The 23,320-nt window shown below is 39.6% G+C and overlaps 1 protein-coding gene across 2 annotated transcripts in view; it reads left to right on the top strand.

The window, feature by feature from the left end:
• Positions 1 to 23,320, top strand: part of PTH2R (parathyroid hormone 2 receptor) — a 487,305-nt gene that overhangs the window by 191,051 nt on the left and 272,934 nt on the right. For both annotated transcript variants that reach the window (XM_075829904.1, XM_075829903.1), the window contains exons 2-4: positions 3,607 to 3,709; positions 14,135 to 14,251; positions 19,821 to 19,942. In XM_075829904.1, the coding sequence (XP_075686019.1) occupies positions 3,607 to 3,709; positions 14,135 to 14,251; positions 19,821 to 19,942 (342 nt within the window). The remainder of the gene's footprint in view (positions 1 to 3,606; positions 3,710 to 14,134; positions 14,252 to 19,820; positions 19,943 to 23,320) is intronic.

The raw sequence follows: 23,320 nt of genomic DNA, 5'->3' as shown, positions 1-23,320 counted from the left end.
AATAGAAATACACTTCTCGGGGGTGTATGCTTGGGAAAACCGGGCACTGAAACGGTCTAATAGGGGTCTCGTTTATACAAACGGTCAAAACTGGGGTCATCTCGTGGTGGGCACGGCTCATTATCAGTATAATGTAAGAAGCGAAGTATTGCCTCATTTATTTATTTTTTTAGGTTACAGTTCAGTTCTGAAGTTGCTTTGAGGGGCCCATATATTAGAAACCCCTATCAAACACCCAATTTTAGAAACTAGACCCCTCAAAGTATTCACAACAGCATTTAGAAAGTTTATTAACCCTTTAGGTGTTTCACAGAAATTTAGAGCAAAGTAGAGGTGAAATTTACATATTTTTTTTTGTCAGAAAATCCTCTTTATACCATTTTTTTTATAACACAAAAGGATTTATCAGAGAAACGCAACTTAATACGTATTGCCCAGATTCTGCCGTTTTGAGAAATATCCCACATGTGGCCCTAGTGCGGTAATGGACTGAAGCACCGGCCTCCGAAGCAAAGGATCACCTAGTGGATTTTGAGGCCTCTTTTTTATTAGGCACCATGTCCGGTTTGAAGAGGTCTTGTGGTGCCAAAACAGTGGAAACCCCCCAAATGTGACCCCAATTTAGAAACTAGACCCCTTGAGGAATCTATTGTAGTTTTCTTGGGGTGCATGCAGCTTTTTGATCAGTTTTTATTGTATTTTTAGGTGGCGTGGTGACTAAAAAACAGCAATTCTACTATTGTTTTTTTATTAATTTTTTTTTACAGCGTTCACCATGCGCTATAAATGACATATTCACTTTATTCTGCGGGGCGATACGATTACGGCGATACCCTATGTTTATAGTTTTTTTTATGTCTTATGGCGTTTGCACAATAAAATATGTTTTGTAAAAAATCATTCACTTTTTGTGTTGCCTTATTCTAAAGCGCCAGAACTTTTTTATTTTTCAATCAATAAAGCCGTGCGAGGACTTATTTTTTGCGTAACGAACTGCAGTTTCGATCAGTACCATTTTTAGGTACATGCGACTTTTTGATCTCTTTTTATTCCATTTTTTGGGAGGTGGAGTGATCAAACAATTGTGATTGTGGTACGGTTTATTATTATTTTATTTTACGGCGTTCACCGTGCGGGATAAATAACAAAATAATTTTGTAGTTCAGGCCGTTACGGACGCGGCGATACCAATTATGTATAGTTTATTTGTTTGTTTATATATTTCTATGAATAAAACATTTTAAAAAGGGGGATTTTTACTTTTAATACTTTTAAAACTTTTATTTTCTTATTTTTACACATCTTTTTTTTTACAGTTTTTTTACTTTATTACTTTGGACCACTAGGGGACTTGAGGGCAGGAGGCCCTGATCGCAATTCTAATACACTGCACTACATGCGTAGTGCAGTGTATTAGAACTGTCAGCTACTCACTGACAGCAAGCATAGTGGGTCCTGACTTTGTCAGGACCCACTAGGCATCCGTCTATGGCATAGCCGGACGCCATTGTTTGGTGTCCGGTTGCCATAGTCACCATCGCCGGCCGCTATCGTGTAGCAGGCCGGCGATGGCAGCTTAACCCCTAAAAAGCCGCGATCTCTATAGAACGCGGCTTTTAAGGGGTTAATCAGCGGGGACACAGCGATCGGTCCCCGCTGTAGGAGCTGTGACAGTTCCTGTATGTGTCTGGAGGACGGCCGAAACGGACGTTACTTCCGAGTCGTACTATTAGGTCATGGAGCGTGAACGATACAGCTGCCATGACCTATTAGTACGTCCAGGAGCGGGAAGGGGTTAAGTACTCCTATTTAGCATTTGTATTGTTATTTGACCAAGCTGTTCCCAGTCTATGTCCTGAATTGCAGCCCCCATCCTGGGAGATTTGTCTCTCTTAAAATGAAGTGTTTTTGCCCTCCCAGTCTGTGTTTGTTTTTTACAGTATAGGTAAAATTTTAAAAAAATGTGGTCACTGTAAGGGCCTGTTCACATCACCATTGCCCTTCAGTTGAGGGTTTCCATCTGAGGTTTCTGTCGGGTTAACCCCTCAATGGAAAGGCAAATGGAAACCTCAGCTCCGTTTCCCTCACCATTGATCTCAATAGTGATGTAAACGTTGCTAAAGTATTCTGTTTGTCACCCTTGTGACAGGGTTCCGTTGCTTTGACGGAATCAATAGCACAGTCGACTGAATTGTTAGAAAATAAAAGATCCAAAAGAGCATCACCGCTAGTTGGGTCTCCCACAAACTGGCCCTTGAAATTATCCTGCAACAAGTTGAGGAAGGTTAAAAAAAAAATGTTTTGCAGTGTTTACCTCCCTTTGTAATTCCACCCACAAAGTTTCAACCTCCTAACAATCCTCTCCCGCTATTGCCTCTATAAGACTCACCTTGATATTACTTCAAACATACAGACCTACTTCACCGCCTTTCCTATTTGCCCTGTATTTCCAAAACATAAATTTAAATAATAGTAAAACCCCCCCAAAGAAACTATTACCAAGAAAAATCTGCACTCAAAAAGCCAAATGTTCTGGTACCTCAGGGGCCCTGCAAATGTGACATGGCGTCCAAAAACCATTCCAGCACAATCTGCGCTCCAAAAGCCAATTGGCGCACCTTCCATTTTGAGCCCTGCTGTGTGTATGGGGTATTTCCATATTTGGGAGAAAAATGGTGACATTCCCACTGAACTTTGATGGTAGTGGCATGCGTACTATTTTGCAAGATTTGATATTAATATTTCTGTATTACTTTATAACCAATTACCTATATACTGTACTTCATATTTAAATTACTTAGAGGTAATTTCCTCAGGACGCATGCACACAGCCATATAATGGTCCATGTGGTAAAGATCTGTAATACTGTGCCTATAGTCTGACCACACTGTATCTCTGTTTTTTTTTCTCACAGATTCATATGGCATACATGAGAACAGAAATCGTGGCATGCTCCATACTGTTTAATAATAGCTACTATGTAGATATTCTACAATAGGATGTCTATGTTGCCTCAGCATTGCTTCTAGGAGAGATGACAGTGCCAATCATTACTTCTTGGGCCGCACTATGCCTCACTGAGGTACCACATGGTGACACACGGAGTGCCTACAGTTCTATAATACACACCTATTGAGATTTTGTGTGTCGTCATAGAGGGTCAGTGCAGCTGAGAATGCTTTGTGCAACAACCCTAAGGCCCTGTTCACACGAAGAAATTTGAGGGCAGAAATAATCTGCCTCAAAAAATTTTGAGGCAGATTTTGACCTGCTTGCACTTTCTTGCATTAACAAGCATTTGAAAATCACTTACCGGTGTGGCTTTCATCCACATTGTGCCCACTATGTGTGTCTTTACCCATCAGGAAATCCATGACACATGACCGGTTGGGTTCCTCGAGGACTAGATTGGGAAACACTGAAGCAGGACTTTCAGGGAAATTCAAATTTCCTGCTGCTGTAATACAAATCTGTCAGCAGATAATATTCTGGTTTTAGCTACAGATCCCTTATTTTTTTTATCTGTTTTTATAATTGAGGAGAGGTGTATAATTAAATAGGAAACAATATCAAAACTATTTTCATTTGTTAATTATCTTATTCAGGTTTATTCCGGTGACACAATTACTGCTGAGGAACAGATCTATATTCTTCTACGAGCCAAAGTACAATGTGAACTCAATATCACCGTACAGCTTCAGGAAGAAGGTAAAGTATATAAAATAAGATCTTTAGCTTGTGTTACATAAATTATGGGAACATACCGGCTTATTATGTGAAACTGCACCAGTAATACATTATGGGATACAATTGATCTCCAGAATCTCAGCATACTGCAATAGTATTTTGCTGCCTCCCAATTAAAACTTATGATTTATTACTGTATCTAGTTTTCTTTGTAAACCTCCTGAGTTACTGGATTTCTGTAAATTCTAAGTGGGTGGATGATTCATAGAATACCTTAATGGTCGTCTGTATATCCTTAACACAGTAGTCAAATGCACCGTAGATCATTTTTATTTTTCCTATGTTTTTTTAATGATATAGGACTTGCACATATGGTTGTGTTTTAACAACAACAAATTATTTGAGTGTATCTTCATCCATATACATCTGAGTCTGAATGTTAATATGTAACCGTAGGTGTAATTTGAAGCTTCTGGGCCCTAATGCTAAATTTCTAAAAGGGTCCTCTCCTACCATGTAGTTTGTAAATATCTGATGTCTTCTTATGTGGCAGAAGGGCCATTGGGTGCCCTCAAGCATCAGTACGTGGGTGTAACTTTTACTTTTATGACCCTGCATGTAATCTTATATTGATTGTTACTGTATGTGGCCAAAGTTTAGTATCAGTAAGTGATACTGTAATTCCTTTTAATGTTTCACTTGGCTTGTTGGACACACTGGTAAATACTGCCTGCGTGTGGGGTGTTTCCTGGTCAACCACCAGGTATTGTAAATGGTTGCATGTTTTGCTCTCTCACCCTCTTGTGTGTGTCCCCCAGTGTCTGTCTTGGTTGTTTGTACCCTCCTGTTTCGCTATGTCTTCCCAGTGGGCGGGGGTGAGGCTGGGTTTCCCTAGCAACCAAGAAAACACAGCAACCCTGCACTAAGGGGGGTTCCCAATGAGCCCTGTATTAGTACACAAATCAGGTGACCGCACTGATCAAGGTGATTGGTGCGGCATTTGGATAGAAAGAAGTTAGAGAGAGAAGGGGTGGAGTTAGAAAAAGGCGGGAAAGTGTGAGGTAATGACAGTGGAGGGAGTTAGAGTGACAATAGGTAGAAAGAAACTTAACATGAGAGTGTCTGGCCTAGTGTCTGGGAATCCAACATCACAAAGTGTCATCAAGTCAGAGGGACCTGAGAATAAGGTCTGAATATTGACTGAATAAATTATATCCAGAATATAATTATCAAGTGAAGTCTGGTCATCCCTCCACTCCTTGTGGTAATTTGAGTGAACAGTCATCTTTGAAGTGATATTTCCTGGTTATAAATATACAAGTTACAAGCAAGGTATGTTTAAGTTACATCCAGTGCGAAGTGGTCTTAAAGGGGCAGTAATTATCATATTCAATGGACTGATTTGCATGGACTTTGCACTTCTACTTCTACTTACATCTACTTACTTTACAATACCCCCTTAAATAATTGTGCCTAAGGTGCTTGGACTGTTGCCAGAGTAACGCCGAGAGTGAAAGGTAGCGATGCCTCCGCAACGACCTGTGTAAGTGTAGCAGGGGTAGGAGGGCGTCCTCCACAAAGAAATCTGGTGCAACCCGGTGACATAGGTAAATAAAGACATCGGGATAAGCCGTGTGTTAGAGAGTGGCGTCTCTATGACCCGTGTCAGCACTATAGAAGGTGGGACATGTGTGTCCAAAGATTCCTTGACACAAACTGGCGCGGTGGGAACTCCCGCGGAGGTTGAGTTCCCCGACCTCGGTTATTGACCGTTTTGCCGAAACTTATACGCTGCTGTTTAATAAAGAAGTTGATTTGTTGTTAGTCTGCCTACAATGTATCATCAATAAATCCACGTTACATGTGTGTTATAAGTGGTAAATCCAAGTTCTACTTCTAGAGCATCTATTCTCCTTCATTTTGTATCTGATTAGTTAGATAGGCCTTGATTGTCTTTTGACCCCAATAGGACATAATGGTAGGCCGAGTGGATGACAGGCTGTAATATAAAACCAACCACCTGCTACGATAGCCGAAATCAGAGATAAATCCGATCACAGCCGTCTAGCCTCTTAGATGCCACGGTCAATGGCTATCGCAGAAGCGTTGATAGGGGTTTAGCACAGGGAGGGCAAAACATATTTGAGTGGGCCCCAACCCAGTGGGCCTCCTCTAACGCATGTTTACAACTGAAGAGGTGCATTATAATTATATACCAGCCAGCATTCCTGTATATAGCCCCATCATGCCTGTATATAACCCACATAATCTCTGTATATAACCCCCATCATCCCTGAATATACCAGCCATCATCCCTGTATATAACCCCCATCATCCCTGTATGTATCAGTCATCATCCCTGTATATAACCCCTATCATCTCTGTATATACCAACCTGGCTAGTATATACAGGTAACATAGGGGATATAAAAAGCGATGATGGCTGGTATATACAGGAATGATGGGGGTTATATACAGGGATGATAGCTGGTATATTCAGGGATGATGGGGGTTATATACAGGGATGATGGCTGGTATATTCAGGGATGATGAGTTATATACAGAGATTATGGGGGTTATATAAGGGGATGGTGGCTGGTATATACAGGGATGACGGGGGTTAATGCAGGGATGATGGCTGGACTACCCATAATCCCTGTATATAACAACCATAATCCCTGTGTATAACAACCATCATTCCTGTTTATAAACCCCATAAATCCCTGTATATACTAGCCAGGCTACCCCTGCCATATAGGTTTGTACAGCGTAAAACTACTACTCCCAGCATGACCCGAACAATGGTAACATATCACCCATCATCTTGCTGCAGATCATACAGTGACATTACTGATTAGAGGCAGAATATACATTTACATTAAGTGACTCACCGGTGATGCCTCAGATTCTAGTTGTTCTTTTTCTCTTTTCTTCTCCATCTGGTCCAGACCTCTATGATGACTTCTCCTGGCCGCAGCCCATTTCTTCAGTTTTCCCGTCAGATGTCTTCAGCTTCTCACTTTTCAAACATTTCTGCACCTATAAATGAAGATAAAATTCCATACACTGCACGTCTAAATATAATAGCCCCATACACTGTGTCCCTGATTATAACAGTGCCATACACTGTGTCCCTGATTATAATAGCACCATACACTGTGTCCCCGACTATAATAGCACCATACACTGTGTCCCCGACTATAATAGCACCATACACTGTGTCCCCGACTATAATAGCACCATACACTGTGTCCCTGATTAGAATAGCGCCATACACTGTGTCCCTGATTATAATAGCACCATACACTGTGTCCCTGATTATAATAGCACCATACACAATGTCCCTGATTATAATAGCACCATACACTGTGTCCCTGATTATAATAGCACAATACACTATGTCCCTGATTATAATAGCACCATACACTGTGTCCCTGATTAGAATAGCACCATACACTGTGTCCTACACACACACACACACACACACACACACACACACCGTGCCCCCTGTAGATAGTGCCCCCATAGAGCCCCCTGTAGATAGTACCCACATAGAGCCCCCTGTAGACAGTGCCCCCATAGAGCCCCCTGTAGATATTACCCACATAGAGCCCCCTGTAGATAGTACCCACATAAAGCCCCCCATAGATAGCGCTCTACATATAGCCCCACTGTAGATAGTGCCCCAAAAATAGAACCCCCTGTATATAGTGCCCTACATATAGCCCCACTGTAGACCATGCCCTACATACAGCCCACCCTGTATATAGTGCCCAACATATAGCCCCCCTGTAAATAATGCCACTCACACTTTTTAATTAAAAAAAACAAACTTTACACACTCACCTTGATCCCGTTCCTGCTCCATCCTGTGTCAATGCAGGCCTGCTCCCTTCTGCCACCCTGCCCCCCCCCCCTGCTAGCTACGCTACTAGCTCTGTATGATTTATACAGCAGATACTATAGCAGTTAGGCTCCACTCAATAGCTCAGGGAAAACTGAAAGTTAGAGATAGAGCATGAAGAGGGGAAAACTGCTAAAAATTCCACATACAAGTCATATAATGGGCAGAAATAGTGTTATTCCTTATGCACACAGATATGACAGCTTATTCTGAAAAGTCACCTGAGAGATTAGGTACATTTTAATAGCAAAGTGTCAAAATATGACAGAATCTGGCAACCTTGGATAACTTATTCCTTTGGATGCTTATTGTCATTTAATTTGTAATTATGTTTATGGCTGACCTCCTCCCCCTATTGTATCCATCCATGTCTTAGTCCTGTCTGTTGTCTATTACTTTAGTGTTACTGTCTTAATTTCATCCCCTTTTACCCTTGTATGTTTGGTCTTTTGTCGGCTCTTTAATCTGAGTCTCTTGAATACTCCTTTACAGGAGAAAATATGGTATAAACTGGATTAAAAAGTCAGTAGAATTTGTTAGAAGGTGGAAGTAGGTGGACAGTCTCCCCTTCCCCCAACATGTTTCTTTTACTATTGAACACTGCCCTAAAAACAGTTTTCATTTTATTGTACAATGTGAATTATTTTTTATTTTAGGTTACATAAAATAATGATGAGAATATATGTCAATATTATGTTCATTGCTTTTTCTCCTTTCATGATGAGAATATATTCTATTTCTCAGGTATTTGGGTAGATCTGAAATATATTCTGTCAATCCATTTATGTCATATAAAGTCAATGTGAACAAAGTGAGCCTTTAAACACATTTGCTTTTTAATGTTTGCTAATTAAAATATTCAATAAAAACATTGAAACAAACACAAAAAATATGACTCGTCCCGCCAAAAAATCATACGACTACATCGATGAAAACATAAAATAGTTATGGCTCTTGGAATGCGGCGACATAACGCCGCTCTTTTTTTCATGAAATGTGCTATTATTGTGCAAATGTAGTACATATTTAGTATTGCTGTAATTGTATTGACTGAACGGTAGCATGTTATTTACAGATGTAGCTGTCTTTATCTTGACTTTTAACACATTAAATGCACAGTGGCAAGATCCTTTATCTTGACTTTTTCAATGACTTTTCAATGGCTTTTGTTGTGTGATATCACTCTGCAGCAAGTTATCAGTCAAGATAAAGATGGCTACATCTGTATGCAAAAAACTGTGGTGAAATCCCCCCCCCCCCCCCCCCCAAATGTAAATCTGGCCATGTTCACACAGCATATTTTCAGGTGTATTTTGCAGCATAAAACGCTCATATTACGCTCTGAAATACACCTGCAAACAACCTTCATTGATTTTAATGGGAAATACGCTGTGTAGTTCATACAAGATATATTTTTATGCTGCTGAATTAAAAAACCGCCTCGTAAAAATACTCTTCATACAAAGAACTGACGTGACTTATTGAAGAGTTTTACAAGATGATTTTTCACACTTCGAACGTATCCTTCGTAAGTCCGCCTTACAATATGCTTCAACCCCTTGGAGACATATGACGTACTATTACTGAAATGTCGCCAAGGGGAAGAATGGAGTGCGCTCACCCGCTGAGCGCACTCCATACTCGGCGGATGACAGCTGTGTTACACAGCTGACACCTCACTGCAGCGGGCGGAATAAAAAATGCTGCGGTCAATCGGGACCGCGGCATTTAAATTGTTAGAATCAGGGGGGCCCCCTCAAACATGCCATCGCAACCCCCGCGATCGGCCATTTACAATGGTGGTTACGGCAGCCTGGGACCTAATAAAGGCCCCCAGGTCCGACTTCTTTGTACTCCTTTGGAGACTGTCCGTATCACAATACACTGCAATACATTCGTATTGCAGTATATCATGCAAGCGATCCAATGATCGCTGGTTCAAGTCTTCTAGGGGGACTAGTAAAAAAAACTGTGAAATAAAGTTTGTTTTTATGTTTAAAAAAAAAAAAAGTATTAAAAGTTCAAAAAATCCTGTTTTTCCCATTTTTACCCTAAAGTAATGTTAAAAAAATAAACGTTAACATCGCGTCCGTAAAAGTCCAAACTATCACAATATAGTGTTGTTTAACCCGCTCGGTAAACGGCGTAATTTTTTTTTTAATAAATAAATTGCTGTTTTTTGGTCCCCTTAGCCTTCCAAAAAAATTACATAAAAAGTGATCAAATAGTCGCATATACCCCAAAATGGTATCGGTCGTCAAAACGACATCTCGCCTTGCAAAAATTAAGCCCTTACATTGCTAAATTGACAGAAAAAATGAAAAAGTTATGGCTCTCAGAATATGGCAACACAAAATTTTTTCAATTTAGCAAATAGTTTTATTTTTTTAACCTGGTAAAACATAAAACAAAACATATAAATTTGGTATCGCCGTAATCGTATCAACCTGTAGAATAAGGTGAATATGTCGTTTTTACTGCCTGATGAATGCCGTAAAAACAAAACCCCCCCAAAAATGGCGTAATCGCAGTTTTTTTCCTTTTTCACCCCACAAATAATTTTTCTCATGCGGTACAATAAACAGTGCCATGACAAACTACAACTTGTCCCGCAAAAAACAAGCCCTCATATGGCTATGTCGACAAAAAAACAAGGAAGTTATGGCTTTTGGAATGCGGCAAGGAAAAAACGAAAATGAAAAAATTTAAAATTCCCGTGTCTCCAAGGTGTTAAAAACCGCATGCAAAAAGAAAAAAGGTTTGAAAATCAGCTTCAAAAGTGTATATTTTCTCTAGAAATCAGTCTCGTATTTTTCAACCAAAACATATGCCGTGTGAACATAGCCTAAAAATGAATTAATACGTTTTATTTACCACTAAATGCTGCCATTGAAAAATACAACTTATTCCGCCAGAAACAAGCCCTCAAACAGCCCTGTAAACTGTTTAAAAAAAAATAATATGGCACTCAGAATGTGGATACACAAAAAACAAATGATTTAAAAAAAAAAAAAATGATTATTGTGCAAAATATGACAGAATTTCTATACATTTGGTATCGTCGAGATCATAACAACCCCCAGACCAATGAAATGAAAAAACAATGGTGTGAATGTGCTTAAAAGATGTTTAAATGTTTACAAAAAAAGAAAAAAAAACTGGTAGATTTACTGTATGTACACGGACACAAACGTATAGCATTACGTTTGCATATGTCGTCCATTGAGATTAGCAGAATAGCGTAGCAAACTACGCTTTTCAGTACTTTAAAAAAACAGTTTCTAACGTAAACTATGACAAACATAGAGCAAACGGATGCTATTTTGTTCTACGTTTGACCCATTATAGTCTATGTATACGCCGAGCTATACGTTTCAATAATTTTTTAGTGTTTAAAAACGTATACGCCCGGTGGATAGCGCCATGTGAATGGGTCCTTATACTTGAGGGTCTGGAGAATGGTTTTGTTTACTATAAGGGAGGACTTTTAGCATCTATGACGTGGTATATTTTGGGAAAACATGGTTATACATTTAAAAAGTCTTCTTAAGCCTGTCATTGTATGCTACAAAAGATATTATTGTAATTGTTTGATGAATAAACATCAGAGAAAGATATTTGAGTATACAAGCATGGTCTCTGTGTCTTCCTTTTCTCGGATATATCGATTTAACCTATGACCTATGATTTGGATCTGGATAAATTCACTGGATGGGTATCGGTTGATATACCCATTACAAATTTCAGTCTTATATATTTTTTTAGCCATGATTGCATCAACAAATGGTGAAATTGCTGGGTTTTTTTCATTCCTCCCCAGTAAAATTATAAATTTAATGTACCCCAAAATGGTTTAGATAAAAAATACAACTTCGTCAATGGAGAAATTAAAAAGTTATGGCACTTGGTACGCAGTGATAAAAAAACTAAGAAAAAATGCCTGCTTCCTCAAAGCTCAAAATAACTGCCTCCTGAGAGGGTTGAGGCCTCATGTTCAAAGCAAATCCATGTACACAGAGCCTGTATGGCAGCACACAGGGTCACTATTGGTCCATATCATGGACCCGTAGGCACACTGTGTGTTGCCATATGTTGTTTCCACAAGAAACAACATGACATAGCGTTGGCTATGTACCATAACATACCATACCATAACATTGGCCCATAGCAATCTGCCTTGAGGAGATGTGCCACATAGATTTTTAATACAGCTGTGTGTATGCCTCCTAAGACCTTAAGTAAGATAAATGGTATTGCTTGTAGTAACAAGATACCAGATAAAAGAGGCTCTGTCACAACATTATACACGGCCTATCTTCTACATAATGTGATCGGCGCTGTAATGTAGATTACAGCAGTGTTTTTATTTAGAAAAACGATCAATATTGACAGAGTTATGACCTATTTTAGATTTAGACTAATGACTTTCTTAATAGACAACTGGGCGTGTTTTTACTTTTTGACCAAGTGTGCATCGTAAAGAGAAGTGTATTACGCTGACCAATCAGCGTCATACACTTCTCTCCATTCATGTAATTAGCACATAGTGATCCTTCGTTGTTCACTATGTGCTGTCACATACTCACACATTAACGTTACTGAATTGTCTTGAAAGTTAATAGACATCACCACCAGCCAGGAAGTGATGTCTATTCACAATCCTGACACTTTGGTAACGTGTGTGTGGAACTTACAGCACAGCAAGCGTAATCTCGTGATCGTTTTTCTAAATAAAAAACACTGCTGTAAACTACAGTGCCGATCACATTATGTAGAAGATAGGGCACTTATAATGTGGGGACAGAGCTTCTTTAAGATAAAAAAGCAAAGACAGTCATCTGATTTATCAGTATTGACAACATTTATCTTTTTTAATCATTTTTATTTATCCGGAATATGTAATGAAGTGTGTAGTTAACATATTTATGTAAAATGTTCAAATCCAGAAATATGTATATATTAATTTTATCTAAGTTTTTGAGATTCTATATTTAAAAAACATTTGCGGAAAGTAGTCTAAGCGTAAAAATGTCTCCATTATATGTGCAGTTAATTCAATTATTCAACACAAACTTATTGGATTACAATAGGAAAATCATTAGACCATTACATGTCAGGATATACTGTAAAATTAATACTGCGTAAACAGAAATCTCCCAACTAATTTTCCTCAAGTGAAATTTACCGACCTGCCTATCTCTATACCTGGAAGGTCCCTGCTCTTAAATACTTTATTTAGGAGTGTATCTTTCTTAGTCTTAGGGCTTATTCAGAAGCACGGGATATACGTCCGTGCAACGCGCGTGATTTTCACGCGCGTCGCACGGACCTATATTAGTTTATGGGGCAGTGCAGACAGTTGAGTGATTTTTCTGCAGCGTGAGTCCGCTGCGAAAAAGTCACGTCATGTTCATTCTTTGGGCGTTTTTCGTGCATCACGCACCCATTGAAATCACGCATGCCACACGGAAGCACTTCTGTGGGACAAGCGTGATTCGCGCAACAGCTGTGAAAATGATGAATGAAAACAGAAAAGCACCACGTGCTTTTCTGTTTACAAACATCCAAACGGAGTGTCATAATGATGGCGGCTGCACGAAAAGCATGTAGCCGCGCATCATATGCTGATGCCACACGGAGCTGTTAAGTGCCTTTTGTGCAAGCAAAACGCCGCATTTTTTGTGTGCGCAAAAAGCACACGCTCGTGTGAATCCGGCCTAAGGCTAGTTTTAGACAGCCACCTTTTAGCCTCCATAATGCGGCCACAATAGCCGATTCTCTAATGGTTCTAATGAACTAAACTTCAAACACTATAGGGTTCTAGCAGTGTGTACAGACACTATGTGGATCCACGCAGAGTCCCTACTCATTGATATTAAGGACCTGTAGGCATTGTTATTATTTACACCTATGTTTCCTTACAGTCTTGCATCTCAAATGTCCCACCCTTGGATATATGCAGGCCTCTTTAGCTGCCCTACTTCTTTTTACCCTGTTTTTTAGTGCCTCCCTGGGTAAGCGGGCACCCCGCCTCTCCCTCCTTTAAGAACTTCTCCTATTCTTCTAGGCTAATGCCGCAGATAATTGTATACCTTTTCATGATTTTCATGTTTGCCTCCATAATGATTCTGTCATTTTGAGGAGATTTCTGTCTTGATGCAAATACAGATGGCTATACTCATTGGAACTCTCCTTGCTCAGATATTTTTGCAGAAACATATGGTGAGAACATTTCTGGACTCTATCGCCTTGTTGTCTGTTTAGCAAAGCATATGATTCCCCTACTGCGGGTGTTAAGGTGTTGCATTAAATCTCTGTCTGTGAACACTTTCTTAGTTCTTTTTTGTATTGTGCTTATTTTTCTTTAATAAAAACACAGTTGATGAGAAAAAAGTTTTCAGTTTAACAGCGGGAACTGGTTATTCAGAAGCACTGATTTCACAGAATGATAAGGTAACCTAGAGCAAAATAATTGTAATATTGATAAAAAAAAATAGTTTTGAAGATTGACTTTTACAAGTAATCTGTTTCTTTTATTACAGGAGCAGAAGGAGGTTGCTTGCCAGAATGGGATGGATTACTTTGTTGGCCAAGAGGAATACTGGGGAAAATACTTGCTGTCAGTTGCCCTCCGTATGTGTATGACTTTAATCACAAAGGTATTTATCTTATTATCACTGTAACCGACCATGTATATATACTTATTGTTCTGTTCCTCCCACTACCCATATCCTTCAACTCATGAACTGATCATTGGAATGCTTTACATGATCAAATATCTGATGGATATTGAGGTTATTTTTTGACATTGTGATCAATGTTTAAGACTAGTATTCCCACTTACCTTATGTTTTTCAAATGTCCTCAGGCAAAATTACATAAGTTTAGTAAGCACCAAATTCCTTACATGTACAGCACGGGGATGGCGCAGACTCAGGAGCTGAGGCTACGCCATCAGCAGTGTATGGCACAATCTCATCTCCCAAAAAATAGAATAAAAAGGGATCAAACAGTCGTGCATGAGTCCTAACACAATGGAATTTTTTTCCCCCAATATTAGACAATAATTTCTTTAACCCCTTAATGACCGCCGATAAGCCTTTTCACGGCGGTCAATAGTGGGCTTTATTCTACAGCGCCGCCATTCCACGGTGCTGCATCAGAATAAAGTAAACAGAGAAGGGAGCCGTGAAATCTCCCTGCTCTCAGCTGCCAGAGGTAGCTGAGGGCTGGGGGCATCCCTGCTCGACCGGGTGAGATCGATATTAGTATCGATCTCACCCGTTTAACCCTTCAGATGCGGTGCTCAATAGTGTGCACCGCATCTGAGTGGTTTTGGAGAGAGGGAGGGAGCTCCCTCTCATCCCACTGACACGCGGCGATAAAATCGCCAAGTGTCTGTGTCTCCGATGGCAGCCGGTGGCCTAATAAAGGCCCCCAGGTCTGCCTGTAGTGAATGCCTGCTAGATCATGCCTGAGGCATGACCTAACAGATGCCTGTCCGTTTTAAACGGACAGGCAGTAATACACTGCAATACGAAGTATTGCAGTGTATTATAATAGCGATCAGAGGATCGCATAATAAAGTCCCCTAGTGGGACTAGTAAAAAAGTAAAAAAAAGTTGAATAAAGTTGATTAAAAAAAATGTGAAAAAATATAAAAAATTAAAAACCCACTTTTTCCCCTTACAAAATGCTTTACTATTAAAAAACCACAATAAAGCAAAAAAGTTACACATATTTAATATTGTCGCATCCGTAATGACCCCGACTATAAAGCTGTTACATTATTTAACCCGCATGGTGAACGCCGTAAAAAATAAAATAAAAAACAATAGAAAAAATGCTGTTTTCTGTGAATCCTGACTTAAAGAAAATGTGATTAAAAAGTGATCAAAAAGTCGCATCTACTCTCAAATAATACTAATAAAAACTACAAGTCTTCCCGCAAAAAAAAAAGCCCTCATACAACTGCATCGGTGGAACAATAAAATAGTTAGGACTCTTCAAATATGGAGACGCAAGAACAAATAATTTTGAAAAAAAAGTGTTTTTACTGTGTAAGTAGTAAAATATACAAAATCTATACAAATTTGGTATCTTTGCAATCATAACAACCCGTTGAATAAAGTTATTGTGTTATTTATACCACACGGTAAACGACGTAGATTTAGGGCGCAAAAAAAGAGTGGTGAAATTTCAAGTTTTCTTCTATCCCCCCCAAAAAAAGTTAATAAAAGTTAATAAATTATATGTACCCCAAAATAGTGCTATTAAAAAGTACAACTTGTCCCGCAAAAAAACAAGACCTTATACAGCTATGTCGACGCAAAAATAAAAAAGTTATAGCTCTTCGAATGTGACAATGTAAACAATTGTTTGGTCATTAGGGCCCAGAATGCAAGCAGGGGGAAGGGGTTAAACCCTTAATGAAGCACTCTGGCAAAAATAAAAAAAAATTCCTGATTTCCCCGCTGTTTAAAATGTGATGAAGGGAAATGTGATGAGGTGTATTGTGCTTTAATTTATGGGTAGACGCTCCTTTCCGGGTCGCATCTGCTGTAGGAACTGGAGGTCTGTCTCTCAATGCAAGTTTATGACACTCACATTGAGGTTCAGAGTCTGCTGTAGGATTCAGGTAGTCAAAATAGAGATCACTTGACACAACAGCGGCCCAAGACGGAGCGGCTACCTGTAAAATAAATACACCACTACATTTCACTTCATCAAATTTTCAAATAGGAAGGGGAGGGAGGAGCAGGCAAAAAAACAAAGGGCTTCATTAAGGGGTTAAAGAAATTATTTTCTGACAATAGAGGATGACAAAATCCATTGTGAACATGCCACAACTTTTATTTCTCATAGAATACCTATGAAACTATAGTATGGCCCCATTTCTGTTGGCGCAATATTACCAGCTGAAGCATAGTCCTTTTCAATTCTGGTAAATGAGCACACAATCCATAGAAAAATGACCCAAAGACATAGTTCTCAGATACTCGGGACATTTTGTAAATTAAACAATTTTGTTATAATATTGTTGAATATAACTGACTTGTACTGTTTGCTAAGAATCATGAAAACATGCAAGTAAAATAATCGAAACATTTTAATAATTTTGGTATGGATTGTCTAATGCCCATCAATGAGAGGGAAAAAAATATAACAAATTAATATTTTTCTCAGTGGCAGTTGTGAATGGAGCTAAACACTAATAGTAATTATATCAATAATCGTAGTCACATAGCACTATATGGAGTTCGCTTTTTACTGAATGAAGTATCGAAAGCTTTACTGGATAGTGTCAACATTTGCCTTAGATCTGTTAAATTTGTGAATTTTATCATCCAATTTTGCTAGAAATAAGTAACATTTTTTAGTCAGATAGCCTTTGTTCACATGTTTGGGCCACACAGTTGAGGGGAACATAGGGAGTAACTTATTAAAGGGAATGTGTTGCAAGCAAAACATGTTTTTTTTTTTTTTAGTTAAACAATTAGTGTGTAGGTGATTAAACATTGTTCTCATTTTTTTTATTTTTTCCACGAGTCAGGAAATATTATGAATTGGATTCAATTTATAATATTTCCCAGCACTGGTCACTAGATGGAGCAATTCCCAAAATTGCAGCATTGCATGTGGTAAAGCAACCACATTGCTTTATGCTGCAAAATTGGGAAAAAATCCCTCGCTCTAGTGAGCTCTCAGAATCCCCCCCCTCCTTTATCCTGGCTAGTGCCGGGAGAAACGAGGGGTTTGAACGGTCTAACCTCCTACACTGTGTGTCGCCATTTTATGAGCTAACACACAGTGTAGAAGGTTTACATACACTAATAAAACACACTGAAACATGAACATACATAGAAATCACTTACCTGCTCCAGTCGCCGCCGCTCCCTCCGGTCCGTCCGCTCCGTCTGCTGCCGCTGGTCCAAGTGCACAAGTCCGGAAGCCGCGACCGGAAGTAGTAATCTTACTGCCCGGCCGCGACTTTCCGCTCCACAGGAAAATGGCGCCGGACGGCGCACATTTCAAATCAAACTGTGTGGGAGCGGCGCATGCGCCGTTCCCACACACACAGCGTACACCAAAGTGGATGGAACGGGCCCCGTTCGCAGTCCCTATGGGACTGGAGCTGCCGTATTCCATGTATGTATGTGTCGTTAATCGACACATACAGAAATGGAAAAAAAAATGGCAGCCCCCATAGGGAAGAAAAAGTGTAAAAATAGAAAAAAGTAACACACAAACACACAAATAAATATAAACGTTTTTAATAAAACCCTAACATAAAACTGATATGAAAAAAAAAAATTTTGGTGACACTGTTCCTTTAAGACTGGCGTTTCATCCGCCTGTTTTCAATCTAAAGTGTGCTGGAGTAACCTGCGCCTAATTTATTAACAGATGCACGGCTTTTAAAACAATTGTAGCATCTCTGACTATCCATGCACCAGAAAATCCAATCTCTGCCAGCTTTACACATATGACGGGCTTCACTATGTCCGACACTTTTTTTAAAGAGTAAGATGAGTGGCGTAACAAAAATACTCAAAATGCACGTTTTTGGCTAAATTGTGACTTTCTACGCAAAAAAACTGTATTGTTTGATAAATTCTTCCCATAGACTTAGTTTGTTTTGTATGTAATTGATGTTCTTTATAATAATATATCTGCTTTGTACTTTATGTTTCTATTATTATCCATATTGAATAATCTCTCTATATATATATCTAAAAATGAATTGCTGTTGTATGTTGCATGTTCTTTATGCATGGCCAAACGGACCAATTTGCACCAAATTTTGGACATAAGTGAATCACGCGATCCCGAAGGTTTAGACCAGGTTTCAGCTCTCTAGGACCTACCGTTCTCAACATATTCGCAAGAGCAAATATGATCAAGAACCTTCATATCACATCAGATGACTGGCCAATAGAATCTCACAGGTCCTCCATTCTTAGCCTCACTCACATACACACAGTTTTAGACAAGGTTTCCATAACAACAAAGCCACTCGACGTGTTACTCGCTGTACATGATCTGTACCTATACTGGATTTGAGCATTCTCATAAATTAAAACCCTTTCATACCAGTCATGCCTTCAAAAAGGAACCCTGCACTTAGACGAAAGACTCCTGTGTCAAAGCGTATCGCTGCTGCCCGAGCTGCTGAAATCTCTCAACAGTACCAATCCCATGGATTTCAGCATTCTCATAAATTGAACCCCTTTCAGACCAGTCATACCTTCAAAATGGAACCCTGCACTTGGACTTTATTGGATATGTTGGCTCCATATCAGTAGGAAATTACGTTTTTAACCACACACACAAACATCAAACAAATAGGTACATAGGTACATCGGGTGTCCAGGAAGGCCTTCATAAGTTTCCCAACCTTGCCGTTGTTCTCTGTTATCAGCCATAATAGCAAATGTCTGATTGATGTCCTCTATAGGCATTCAAACACCTGAACTATTTGAGTCCAAATTTGGCACATAGGGACATCGGTTTGTTAAGGAAGGTTTTTCGTTAATGTCCTGACCTTGCTGTTGTTCTCTGTTATCAGCCATTATCACATGATCACGATCCAATTACCCATAGCAACCAACCAGATTACTGATGGCCAGGAGGAAAGCTGCATTACTAGCTGTAGAGACTCCTCTTGTCCAACTGCAAGCTCATCAAATGTGTCATACTGCTGCTCGAGCTGCTGAAACTCCTCAGCAAACTCGGGCTTTCTCAGCAGCAGATCAGACAGGTGGCTCTCAGAAGTGCAGAGACTCCTGCCCGAACACAGGCCAGAAAGCAAGCTGATAGAGTACATTATGTTGAGCATGCTAATGAGTGGGCTTTCATTCATGATGCTGTTTTCAATTATGATCCAACCACAGTCTATGGCCAACTGGTAATAAAACTGCCAATGTTGTTAATCAACAGGCTCTGTCACAATCTTATGACTCCATTTCCTACCAGTTTAGCTGTTATTTAGGAAGTTAAAATGGAAATAAACAGTGTGTAACTGCTGGGGTATATAGGGCTACTGGACATTTCCCCGTAAACAAAGAAAATACGAGGGCATGGATTAGCCTCCTGGGCACCCTTGGAATAAATCCAATGAACACACAAACAGACAGACCGACACGTTATATTCGGGCAGCGTCGGGTATTTTTTCTAGTATATAATATAAATTAATGATTCTTATACTTGGTCTTTTCTTTTTCTAGGAATGGTTTATAGAAGATGTAATATAAATGGAACATGGGACTTTGTACAAAACTCCAACAGATCATTTTCTAATTATTCTGAATGTATCCGCTTCATGGAGCCTGAAATGAGCCATGACAAAGTAAATATTTTTAATTTACATATCTGTGTATTCAAAGCCATAGAATATAAGTTTCGATTTCTCAAATTTAGTTGTTTCTTCTCTAGTTCTTATTGATCACTCCACGAATAGTCATGATTGTGCTGTACTTGAAGGGGTTGTCTTACTAAGACCCCTTTTAAAATAGAAGTCTGTCTGGCAATCAGCTTTGGATCTATCTTTTCTGTCTGCCCATGCATTCCCCTGCAGCAGCCACTTCAATGAACTGGAAATTTACTGAAGCATTACATGCTGACTTTTCAAGTTTATGGCTAACCTTGTAATGCATGGATGGGATGGGTCTGTCAGAGCATAAGATGTTCTTAGAGAGCAGCTTTTTGCTCTGGCTCATATACTTACATCATATTTGGGTAGGGGAAGTATAGAGTGTGCTTATGGGCTGAGCCCTGCTCCATACAATATGGGTGTAGGCTATATGTTACAGCCAACACTTCACTGTAAAGAGCGGGATCCCGTTTGTTTCACCCCATAGATGCCGCAGTCAATAGGGACTGCAGATCTAAAGCGTTAGAAAGAGGAAGATCACCACCTCTAAAAGTCCATCAGCCCCCCTGCAACGCAATCGGGGGGTGTTTATAGTTGGCCCCCTAATGAAGGCACCCAGGTCTGCCATCTTTGTACTCTTATTAAGCCCTGACTCCGGCAATAAATCAACTATCACAGTGTCACTGGTCTTGTGGATTTTAGGGAATGTCATGGGGCCAGCAGAGGATGGTGTTGACCCACTGTGATGCCAATGGATTTTGCGTAGGTCTAAAATGGGGAAGGAAGTCTAAGGGATAACTAGGTGTTCACCCTTTAACTTCCATATGGAGATGTGGACTTGACTGCTAGAATACTTAAAGGGAATGTGTCGCTAGAATCTTTTTTTTTTTTTTTTTTAGTTAAACAATTATTATGTGAGTGATTACACATTGTTTACATTTTTTTTTATTTTTTCACAAGTCAGGAAATATTATAAATTAGATTCTAATTTATAACATTTCCATGTGCTGGGCACTAGAGTGCGCTCCTATGCCTTGCGCCTTCACTTCCTTGAACATATGGCCGGAAGCCGCAGCCAGAAGTCGTCATCTTACAGCGGCTTTCGATCCACATGAAAATGGCGCCGGATTTTGCTCTGCGAACGAGCTTAGTTTTGGTTTGTGTGGGAGCGGCGCATGCGCCGTTCCCACACAGACGGCATACGCTGCAGAGAATGGAACGGCTCCCGTTCGCATTTTCTATGGGGTTGTATGTGACGTATTTCATCTCTGTATGTGTCGTTAATCGCCACATACAGAGATGAAAAAAATGGCAGCCCAAATAGAGAAGTAAAAGTAAGAAAAAAGTAAAAAGTAGAACACAAGAACACAAATAAATAAAATGTATTTTAATATCATACTAAAAGCAATATTATAAAAAAAATTTTTTAATGACACCTTTCCTTTAAGTCACTACCGACAGCGTAGTCTCCACTGGCAATAGTTGACGTGGACAGACAAGGTATAATAACAGTAGATAGATGCAAGAACCGAACTAAGGCGTAAGTCGGGGCTAGAGGCAGGCCTTCACTAGCGGTTAGCAAAGCAAGAGTTCAGGGCAGGCAGCAGACGATCATCATGGTGAACAAGCAAAAGGTCATGTCAAGCAGAAGAAAGGGATGGTCAAGTTCAAGCAGGGTCAGTAACAGTAAATACAATAGTAAACACAGAAGAGCAGTACTAGCAAGCTAGATTAAGGAACCTAATTGCTCAGGCAAAGAGTAATGGGGAGGGTACCTTAGGTACCCTGGAAAGCTGGATGAATTAGCATCTGCTGGGCCTTTAATAAAGGTAAGTTCAGAGTGCATGCTCTAGTAGCCAAAAGATAAAGAGAAGCGTCGAGTATATGGTGGTGTGAGTGGGAGGCACCAGCCAAGGATGCAGCCATCACACAGAGATTTCCATAGTCTCACGGCTCTCACAGTATAGAAGCCCTTGTATGATGACTGTGAAGCTGTCTTTCCTCTAGATTCAGGGGGAGATATTTCAAAACTGGTGCAAAGGAAAAGTGGAGTAGTTACCCATGGCTACGTTGCTGCTTTTATTTTCCAAAAAGCCTTTGAAAAATGAGAGGTGGAATCTGATTGGTTGCCATGGGCAACTACTCTACTTTTCCTTTTCACCAGTTTTTATATATCTCCACCATAGTGGATGACCCCTTGTTATGTTTACAGGCCTAGGTAAAAAAAAATATTAGACAAATCTCTGTACTGTCAATTCATATATTTGAACATAGAAATTATGTCACCCGTATGACTTATTTTTTCCAAACTGAATAACAGCAAGTTTGATGATATTTCTTGGTACTGTAATCTACACATTTATGCCTCTTTTGATGCATCCCATAATTTAATTTGCCTTGGCAGCATCTGCCTGACACTGACTGCTAAAATTAAGCTTATTGTCCACCGATATATCCACCGATTATCCATTTTAACCCCTTCCCGACATTTGTCGTAAGAATACGTCATGGAAAGCTAGTGCTTCCCGCATTTTGCCATATACATATGACAAATGCTGGCCTAGCTCCGATCCATGCCATTAACCCCTTCGATGCAGCGATCGAAAGCGATCACTGCATCTTAGCGGTTGCGAGCAGATCGCCAAGCCCTGACAGGCAATCAAGACTGGCGACTGCTGCTATGGCAACAGGAGACCCAATGGCCTCCTGCTTTGCCATTACAGAAGCCGATTAGGCCCCGCCGGGAGGCGACACCTAATCGGCTTGCTGCCAGTGAATAACTGACAGATCTAATACATTGCATTACGTAGGTAGTGCAATGTATTATAAAAAAAAAATCAGACAGTTGGACCTTCAAGTCCCCTAGTGGGGCTTGAAAAAGAGTGTAAAAAACGTATAAAAAAATTGTAAAATAAAACATAATCGCCCTTTTCCCTTGTCAAGTCCTTTATTATTCAAAAAAACATAATAAACTATATGTATTTGGTATCGCCGTGACCGTAACAGCCAGAGCTATAACAATATAATATTATTTATTGCACGCGGTGAATAGCATAAAAAACCCCTGTAAAAAACAATACCAGAATTTCTGTTTTTTGGTCACTTTGCTCTACAAATATTGGAATAAAAAGTGATCAAAAAGTCGCACGTATCCAAAAATGGTACCTATAAAAACTACAGCTCGTCTCGCAAAACACAAGCCCTCATACAGCTCCGTTGATTAAAAAGTTATGGTTCTCACAACTTGGCGACAGAAAAAATACATTCTTTTTACAAAAGTAATTTCATTGTGCAAAACGTTGTAAAATATAAAAAAGTGCTATAAATTAGGTATCGCCAGAATCATACTGACCC

The sequence above is a fragment of the Rhinoderma darwinii genome, chromosome 6 (genome assembly GCF_050947455.1).
Source record: "Rhinoderma darwinii isolate aRhiDar2 chromosome 6, aRhiDar2.hap1, whole genome shotgun sequence".
Lineage (NCBI taxonomy): Eukaryota > Metazoa > Chordata > Amphibia > Anura > Rhinodermatidae > Rhinoderma > Rhinoderma darwinii.
This window is presented reverse-complemented; position numbering and strand designations above follow the sequence as displayed.